Source organism: Neolamprologus multifasciatus, chromosome 23 (assembly GCF_963576455.1).
Source record: "Neolamprologus multifasciatus chromosome 23, fNeoMul1.2, whole genome shotgun sequence".
NCBI classification, from domain to species: Eukaryota; Metazoa; Chordata; class Actinopteri; order Cichliformes; family Cichlidae; genus Neolamprologus; species Neolamprologus multifasciatus.
The window spans coordinates 12356365-12366135 of NC_140460.1; the positions used below are offsets into that span (position 1 = coordinate 12356365).

Here is a 9771-nt window from a genome sequence, read left to right on the forward strand (position 1 = left end):
GCCCCAAACCAGCCAAAGCAACATTACTTTACACATGTGACTTCCTGTAAATGCTACAAAGGTTTTACAGCAACAGAGTGACAGCTGAGGTTTTATCGACACCTCACTGACAGCCTTTACATCTAGACACCAGATTTCTATTTTTACAAACATCATAGACAACATTAAAGACTCTACTGAATAAGTGCATTTAATGACCCTTTGGGTCTTTAAATAACAGGAAACAATTGGAAAATCTCGCAATGTTTAAGGACGGATTGGGAGAAATGGAAATTTTATAGCATTGCAATGAGTCACGTGGTTAGGGGAAATCGTAATGTAAAGAAACCCAGCAGCCTAGTGGAACACGCCTTTTTGCAGAGCGTATTTATGTGTGGAAACTGAGAGAGGGATCCATTCGACATATTTAATAAAAATGCTATCACCTTTTATAAAATAAAGAAAAAAACACTCCTCACAGGGACGAGCAGAGTGGATATCATCTTGCTTTACTATGTCTGACAGTAGCTGCCAGAAGCATACGCCTACTACATAAATCGATCCGGTTGTAGCAATGCCAGCTTTTGTAAAAAAAAAAAAAAAAAAAAAAGAAAAAGAAAAAAAGAAAAAGAAAAAGAAAATCAAAGGAAAAAAATAGGCTGGACCGTTAGCATGGACAGCAAGAGGAGTGCAAGATTTCTGTATATATTTTAGCGAAAAAATTCAAACTAATATGCAGGTGGTGGGGAATATTGCCTCATAAATTGCTATTTGCATCGAATGATCATTTAACAGCCCACATTTTTTTCCATAATGTTATCTGCAGGAGGTGGCTATTGTAAAAGTATCACCAGCAACCCTCCAAAAGCTGTAAAGATACTACTGGAGCTACGGAAACTGCTCACATCAGCAGGTCAAGGAAACGGACAGCAAGTCAAGCCAGCGCACGGACTGTTAGTTTTTCTCTTACCTCCAACACACAGCAATGACATCTCTTATTTGCGCCTTTAGTACAGGATCCAGCTTCCTAACTGGCAGAGCTAATCTGTGCAGTATACAGTCCGGGGATGAATGGCTGGGCGGGAGATGGAGAAGCCTGCCGTCGCCAGCGAGCAGGACCAGAGCCCGACAGGATTCGCTACAGCTGATCAAAATGAAAGTTTTCACAGTTGTGGGGTGAACGCCAGCTCCGCCGTCCTGTCGCTCTGGTTTGAATGAGCTGACTGCTTATATCTGAGACTCTTTCACCGCTTCGCTCTCAGCTCTCCGGTCCCCAACACACAGCCATCTTGTTCAGCTTCAGCACCACCGCTGCGTGGACAGCTCCTGGCAGTGACGTAAGAGCGCGTGGTGGTGGTGTGTAAAGATGGGGGAGGGGGAGGGGGGAGTGAAATCCCCGATTATTAACTTCTAACTTTACACTTTGGACATTTTTGGAAAAATACAGTAATGTGCAGACCACTCGAGTCTCCCTTCATTTCTTTATATTGGGCTTGGGGGGAAAAAAAAGAAATATGTGCAGCAATTTATTTAAATATCCTAATATGGAAATTCGGTATGTAAGACAGAGTTTGACCACTTCTAATGAGATTGAAAGTCAATATTTGGATGTTGGTTGCTTTTGGTTCCCACACTTCAATAATGCTGAGGCTCTGGGGGGGGGGGGGAACCCATGACTGATAGTGTTCCACTGTGGGTTTTAATCTAGGCGTGGATTAAAATTGCACTGGGAGTGTGTTTGGGATCCCTGTCATGCTGAAAAATGAAGCCAATCACATGTTTTCCAGATGGTATTGCATGGTGAATCAAACTATGACAATTTGGATTCATCACTCCATCAGACCCGTTGGCACAAATTTATTTTCAGTCCAGTTCTTGTATATTTTGGCACACCTCAGCCTTCCCTCCCCGTTTCCTTTCCTTAAGAATGACTTCTTCCTTCCACTGAGACCGTTTCAGATGAGGCTTCAATGAACAGTAGATAGATCGGCTGAAGGTCCAGATGCACATCTCAGATCTTGTGTCAGGTTTTTGCTGGAAGTTTTCTTAAGGACTTTTAGATTCTGTTCATCCGATATAGATTTAAACCTGGCATTGACTTTTCCATGTATATACTACAACGATTTTTAAGGAGACACAAGCTCCTATTAGCCAAGTTTTTGGCTAATAGGAGCTTGTGAATCACCTAGTTGATGAAAAAACACTTTTAAAAATATTTTTCATAGATTCAGCTGAAGAAATGAAGACCTGTTGCTTTTGCAGCAGGCAGACGGACTAAGAAAGACAACGACTGGACTGAGAGTGAGTGAAAAAACAGCCAATGCCCCAAAACTTAAAAAAAAACCTTTTCCTCCAGAAAGGCTGGAGTTGCATTGCTCAAAGCACTTTTAAAAATGTCAAAAACATCTGTTGCCTAAGAAGCAAAACTTAAAGAAATGAAGGGTGACTCAAAACATTTCCAAATATATTTGTTTATATTAATTAGCATCACCTATACTATTACTAATGGCAAATAGTGAAGAAAAAGTGTAAACAGTAACACATTCATCTGACCAGATTTTTCATAAAGTTGAATTTCTTTGACAAAGTCGAGGCTCACAGCAGAAAATGGAAATCGGTGCCCTTTCCACAATCGCCTACATTATACAATCAGCTGCAGATGCTTATAGGTTTTCTAAAACCTTCCCCTTTGTGTGCAGACAAATGGATTCAGTAATCTTTTGATTTGTCTGGGCACATGAAAAGCCTTGCATTGTTAAAGTCGGCTTGTAGAAGAATGTAAACATAGGTTGGCTTTGGCCTTCCTGTATTTAGGTATCATTACTGTGCTCTCCCTTTCTGGTAATGGGACTCCCCTGCTGCCGACCGGTCTGCTGTCTCTGCACTCTGGTTAAAAATCAAATCCACGTCACTTTCAAAGACCTCTCTGAGTGCTGTTCTTTTCCAGAGTACAGCCTTCCTACAAATTACGTGGTTATAACTCCATTCTCAGAAACTCCCCGCAGATTTCAAATCAAATAAAACTTTTATGGACTGCCAAATGTCTTGCTACACAGCCCGAGAGCATACAATCACTTGTTCAAACCAGCACAGATGGATTGTGTATTTCTGGACTGGAAGTAGAAGAGACTTTGTTGTGCTGGTGAGCTTAACATAGAAAAGATAAATATGCTTTATACTTCCAGCTCCACAGTAAATATACCCATCCTCATCATTTTTAAATCCACGTTCAATTTTGTGATTTGTATAGATGATTGTATCTAAGAGTTCACAATCGAAGCAGCGTTTTTATGAATTACTCATCTGAAAAATTGACAGATATGTGACACACACACTCACCCCTTTGTCATGACATCTATGACGTTAGTAAATATTGATCGTTTCAGGAAGAACTGGGCATTTCAGTGTCAGATGCACTGTGGGAGGAAGGCCTGATCTTCTTAACATCACAAATTTAGCATTCAGCCAAAGTGTAGTGGCGACGACAGCACAGGTGTCTCTCCTGTCCATCAAAACTGTCTCCAGTGCCTCCGTGTTTCAGCAGGTGGCTTAACAAGGGGCTCTTTATCAGTAAGATGGGAACAGTAAAGAAAATTCATCAAATACTTCAAGATGGGCTGGGAGATGGTTTTGACGGTGCTTGATTTTCCCCTTTCCTCTGCCATTAATAGTTTGAGATTTAAAAATTTCAGAGGTGCAAAAAAACCATCCACTTTAAGAAGGTATTAATTAGGTAAGTTGATTTAGTGTGCCCGACTGGAAGCACATCAGCTGTTTGTGTCCAACTTTGCAGCATGCAGAAAAATCTAAATACCAGAAATGGTGATGTTTTTAAACCTTGGCATGACACTCGCAAAATATGAAGCACGCCTCAGTGAAGCTAGTCCAGGATTCAGCTGCTGTTGCTGTAACCGTGTGTGGGCCCACATCTCCCTCTGCTGGGACGGAGCTTCCCCTGCATCATTACAGTTCCTCGTTTCACAGTCACTGAATTTAACAAAACCATGTCTAATTAGTTACCTGCTGTGGGGTCTACCTCTGCAGGTGTGACGTGCTGTTTTGTTATTCGTTTTAAATATGAGGCTGTGCACTTTAAACAATTATGTCAACAATAAATGTGCACAAATTCTCCATTTTCAGAATGGTTTAATGAACATCTGGAAAAATACAAATATTCAGTTTTCTGACAACATGGCAAACAAGCTGTCCATTTCAGAACCTGACATTATCAATAGAAATTCCACCATGCATACTCACCCCTTTCCAGTTTTTAAAAATAACTACTTATGCATCCCTACGCCAAACACACGCCACAAATCATTTACAGTAAACTGATAATTCGGCTTGCTGTACACGCCATGTACCTGTAGATGACTACACAATAAGGGGAAGGTGACTCCCAAAAGACTTAATTAAGGCAGCTCAGAAAGTAAAATGACATTTTATTTGATGACATTTATGAATTGTAAAGCCCTCTCAACCCTGCTGCACAGACTTACATTCACAAAATGTATGTGTGGGAATACACACGTCCACACATATTCATAAACTATAGGCATGCAGACATGGATTATGTGTGTTGTTCTGAAGTACCTGTTCCTATCTACATGCTCTGCTGATTGGCAATGATTTGACCTAAAAGCACCAAGCCTCTCGCGTGTCCGTGATCCAAGACTGGGTGTGTCTCTGTCTGCAGCCTCCTCATAACTTCTCACTGGCAAGGAATGAAAACATGTCGTTAGAGACAAGATATAAAGCAAAACGATAAAATGGAGACCCTGGACACGTGCAATTTTTGCACCAATATAACACCGAACACTACAGTGTGTTGCATTTGTTAACAAATAGTAATGCACATATCATAAAGCGTGCTTCATTTTTTGAAGGAAAATAATATAGTAATCAGTAAATGTGGAGCCCTACACAGTAGTTCTGGAGGCATTTCAAACACAACCACCTCTGAAGTTAAAAGTAATTAGTTATATTTATAATGTAGACAAATATGTTTAATAACAGCGCACGTGTGTCTAAGTAATGGTTTGAAATTTTAAAAACTGGTTTGTTCACTTTCTTGATGACAAAACTGACACCATTCATGCCTGTGCAGTAAATGCAGCCTTTAAAGAAGCATCCGTGCAAGAAGCAACTAGCGGCAATTTAGTGAAGCAGGGAAAGTCAACTTCACTTCAAGAGATAAAGGGTGTGAACCGAAATTAATAAACTAAAGGTAAACATACGACAGGCAACCAGAGCCTAAAATGTTTCCTAACAACTAACGAGGTGTAAAAGCAAATTGCTACCTGTGCAGGCGTCCTTTAATGCTACGGTTACACCAGGAAAACAGTGGTTGGAGACAGCAGAATGACTACAATTAGTGCAACCGTGTCCAATGAACTTGTAATCTTGTTGGTTCAAAGTCAGGGATCAGGTCTGCATCACTTGCAATCAGTTTTTCCCTTCAAAGCAACTTTGGAGCACCTAGAAAAGTTGCTTTGAAGATGGCAACAGACTGCAAACGTTTGCAGACACGGTCAGGGATAAAACTTTTGAGATCGGGTTAGCAATTCGATCCGATCTGTGATAATACACTACTAAATCGGCAAAAGTCGCGAATCTGTTGCTGTTGCAGACTGACTGAGTAGCACATGGTTTGGAGACAGGTTGCCTCCCACCAGGTGACCTGGTCTGTCACCTCGAGATCGAAAGTGGCCGCCCAGATGTTTTATGGTGGGGAATGCTCAACATCTGGGTCAACAGTTAGTCAAATGTGAAAAAGTTCAATGCAATCACCAGGCAACCACCAGCTTTTCCTAGTTGCAAAGGAGGTTGTCTTATGTTTGCTCTTGTATAACCTGACCAAGTAACAAATAACACATCTTTGTTTATATGTATAAAACCCAAAGCAGCAAACCAGCTTTTGGACGTAGCTTCATATTTTTGACACGAACACCTGTGTCGCCACAGGAGGGAGTGTGAGAAAAAGTTCTGGTGTGACATCTGTGACAAAAACAGGATGTGATAAGCCAAAGTGTTGAGCTGTTGTCAAATGTGTTTGGCAGCATTAAACACTAAACGCTGCACCTGAGCTGGCATTAACAAAGACCAGACCACTAACTGGGGAAAAAAAAAAACTGATGGTGTTACACCCAGTCTGAGTCCATCACATTGAATTTCAAGTGTAAAGACTTATTCAAACTCAGGTGTAACCTTTTGCTTTTGCAGAGAGCCAGTGTTTGGCAAGCAAATTGATATATCTCTTGGAAGACGACACCGAGTATCCGCTCGCTCCATTACAGCTCCCAGTGTTCTATTTTAAATTTTCCACCCTATCAGTCTGAGTACTGGATATAATAATTAGATTACCTGTCCAGGTGAGATAGGACCTCACAAAGCTGGGTAAGCAGGGCACGGTGTTTATGAGGGTTGCCCTCGAGTACTCCGCTGAGACGACTCAGGTATGAATCCAGATTTCCAAGAGATGCTGTCTCCCCAGTACCTGTTCAGGATAAATACAGAACTGCAAATGTTTAATTTTGATCATTTCAGACGAGACTCTAATATTTATAAACTAAACCTTGCTGTTGCTATAGCCACATGTTTAAAAGTCAGGAAAAAAAGAGAGATTCAATAACAGCAGCATTATCTAATATTTTGCCCTCCTACTGCATTTCCCTTCATGAGTCTGACCCAAACAATGCTGACCTGGCAAGGGCACCGATGAGAGACTGTTGACCAGTGTGTGCTTAATGGCCATCAAGTGTTGCTGGAGAGCCTGGGTACGTTTCTCATCTTGCCCCAATTCAGCCTCCAGGCGCTCTTTAGCATTGTACATGTCCTTAATGTGCCGCTGCAGCACTGCATTCTGCTCCTCAAACTCGATGTTGGCCTTACGGAGGCGTCGCAACTCTGCCTCTCGAGCTGAACGCAGGGAATAAAAATAAAACGAGTTTGACGGGGTTGGAAGTTTAATCGAGAATGTCCGATTACCTAACAGAGCAACGGCACAGTTCTGTCTTAACACTACTAGTCAGGCGCTGTCAGTTCCTCTGTTACCTTTGTTCTGATCGAGGAACTCTTCGGTGAAAATAGGAATGTCAAATCTATTTGAGAGGTCAGAAGCCTAAAACAGAAAGAGTCAGCAAATGGACAACTGACAGGAAAGTGACACTGAAGAAAACAGTAATAACTGATTAGAGCGTCACCTACCTTTGTTAGGGAGGATCCTGAACTAGTGCCGATAACTGCAGATGGTGTGTCCTCTGAAAAAAAGTGTATGTGCATTACATACAGCTCACATAAGACAGAGCAACTCTAAAGCAGTAAGCAGAGGGTAGTTGTTACCTTTTTTGATCCTCTTGTCTTGTATTTTAGCACTGGTGATCTGATAGGCCTCAGTCTGCTGATATTCCTTCAGTTCCTGGGCATACTGCATCTTCTCTCGTTCCGCTTCATCCAGATAACGCTATTGGTATACGAAATATGTTCAAATACAACAACACCCTCTGCAAAACATCACTAAATATCCAGCTGATGAAGTTATTTTGTGTTATATTGAACAATCTGCATGTGCATGGGACACTTTTAAAAGCTACCTGTTTGTCCATCGGAGCTAATCGTGTCCACTCTGCTCCGAGTCTCTTGGTGATTTCTGGGAAAGGTAAATCAGGGTATCTGGCCCGCATATGTTCTCGCCGCTCATTCAGAAAGCGCACATATCCTGTAACAGGTGCCTTGGGACCATTTGGCAGCACCTTCTTCCTTTTCTTTCCCTTTCGGCCAGCCTCTTTTCTTGGGCTGGAGATGGATGAAACAACAGTCTCAGAAAGGCAGGGACAGTCTAGATTAGACTGTCCCTGCCTTTCTGAGACTTTCTGAGACTCCAGCCTCCTCCTCAATCAGGAGACAAACCCTGATGGAGTTAGTGACTGCCTTAATAATCAGCTAAGATCCACTGGCTCTAAAAAAAAGAACATGGCAGCAGGGCTCAGAATTGCAGATATCTGATCTGAACAAACCACAAGGCTTCTGGAACTATGCCATTTGGACCGATGAGACCCAGGCAGAAATGTTTGTCCATAAAACACAACAACACATTTGGTGCATGTCAGCACAAACACCTGAAAACATCTGTAAAGCATGGCAGAAGAAGGGTAATGAGTTGGGTTTGTTTTGCAGTCAATGAGTCAACCATCGACTCCTCTGTATATTAAACTGGGCCATGCAAAAGGTCAATGATCCCAAGCACAGCAGCTGAAAAAAAAAGCATGGTGCTGCAATGGCCCAGTCAAAGCCCCCATCTAAAGAGCATGCAAAAACAAGTGATGGAAGAGACACAGAAAAGCACTCCATCAAGACCCTGCTGGCAGACTAATGAGTCACAGTGTGTCCTTAGTTTCAGGACCCTCCATGGAGTCCAAAAAGTTTTTTTTAAAACCTGAGTGTACCTGCTGAACACCCTTATTATCCCAATTAAAAGATTTAAATGAAATTGACTGCATCAAATCCAGTTAGTTAGCTGCAGCGGTGCTCACCTCTTCTGGGGGCTGATCCGCTGTCTGTGAAGCTTTGGGCTGCTGTGATGCATCACTCTGCTCTTGTTTGATCCCTCCCATGATCTGTGTCCGTGCAGCTGACTCTCAGAATAAAAATGTGTTTATCCGTTAGAGAGTAATTCCGTGGGGGGAAATCTGTGCAGAATTAGAAGGTTTAAGTAGTGTACAAAATATATTTACTACCATCGATTATAATTAACTATTTCCCCACAATAACGCCGATTTTCAAGCTAACCTGACTGCTAGCAGTTCAGTGTGGCTAACGTTAACTGGTCGCAGCTCTCACACACGCACATACACATACACAGACAACGGGTAGAAATCTACACAATAAAAGATAATCCACACCGCCCATCCTTCCGGTGGAAAAAATGAAAATCAGGCACTCCTAAAAGTAGAAGTGTTTCTTCACCACGGAAAATTATAGATTTTTACAAATATATTTCTACTTTTTGGATTTTATTACTCACCCGATAATGAATCCCTCAACCAAACAGGAAGAACAGCCTGCCTGTCTCCTGATTGGTCGATAGGGAGGCTCGTGATTGGTTGGCTGGTCGAAGACCCCCTCTCACCCCCCCGTTTCCACCCAGAACCAGTATGCACCGCACTCTCCCCTTGCAATCAGATCAGGTAGAATAAATACAAAGGCAGGGTTTTAAACATGTTATGAATTTTTAAAAAGCTGTAAGGGCAGGACGTCATGGTGGAAAATAGAAGTGGTGACGTAAGACGCTCTGTAGTCGTGTAGATATGGTTGGAGTTGCGTAAGTTACTTACTTTTTTACAAAACAGCTTAACACAAGCAGTGTTTATCTTTATTTTCTACTCTACAGATTTCCTACATGATTACCTCTCTATTGCTGTAAGGCTGACAGTAAAAATGTTTTCCACCGTGGCTCTTAGTTCAGGGTCGCCTAAACCGAAGCACTCACCACTATGTGACGCACATCAGTGAGACATGCGCACAACGTGGCCACAGGATTTTTTTCGGACTTTTTTATTTCAAGTCTTCACCGAAAGTTCGTTTGCTATTCGCTATTTGGGCTTCTTGTCAGCTGCTGGTTGTGCTTTCCACGTCTGTTGTAGACTCCATCACGTGCTTTGGCGTCCTCTGGTGGTCATAGTATGTAACTACTGGTGTGTGCACATACAGGAAAGGTGGTTTTCAACCTCTGTTACAAAATCCTGCTTGAAGCAAGTCTGGCAACTCGACAGCCATCTTGAAAAACCCCCGGGG

The 9771-nt window shown here is 42.1% G+C and overlaps 2 protein-coding genes across 2 annotated transcripts in view; both read right to left on the reverse strand.

The window, feature by feature from the left end:
- Window positions 1-6336, reverse strand: part of unc13a (unc-13 homolog A (C. elegans)) — a 51762-nt gene extending 45426 nt beyond the window's left edge. The window contains exon 1 of the mRNA XM_085150068.1: window positions 950-6336. Within this exon, the coding sequence (XP_085006194.1) occupies window positions 950-971 (22 nt within the window). The 5' untranslated portion in view covers window positions 972-6336. The remainder of the gene's footprint in view (window positions 1-949) is intronic.
- Window positions 6337-6338: 2 nt separating this feature from the next.
- Window positions 6339-8995, reverse strand: hmg20b (high mobility group 20B). The gene is given in 8 exon segments (XM_085150065.1): window positions 6339-6475; window positions 6682-6897; window positions 7033-7099; window positions 7186-7238; window positions 7321-7441; window positions 7572-7751; window positions 7753-7773; window positions 8511-8995. Coding segments are annotated over 8 exon segments (876 nt in total). The 5' UTR covers window positions 8592-8995.
- Between the last annotated feature and the right edge of the window lie 776 nt (window positions 8996-9771).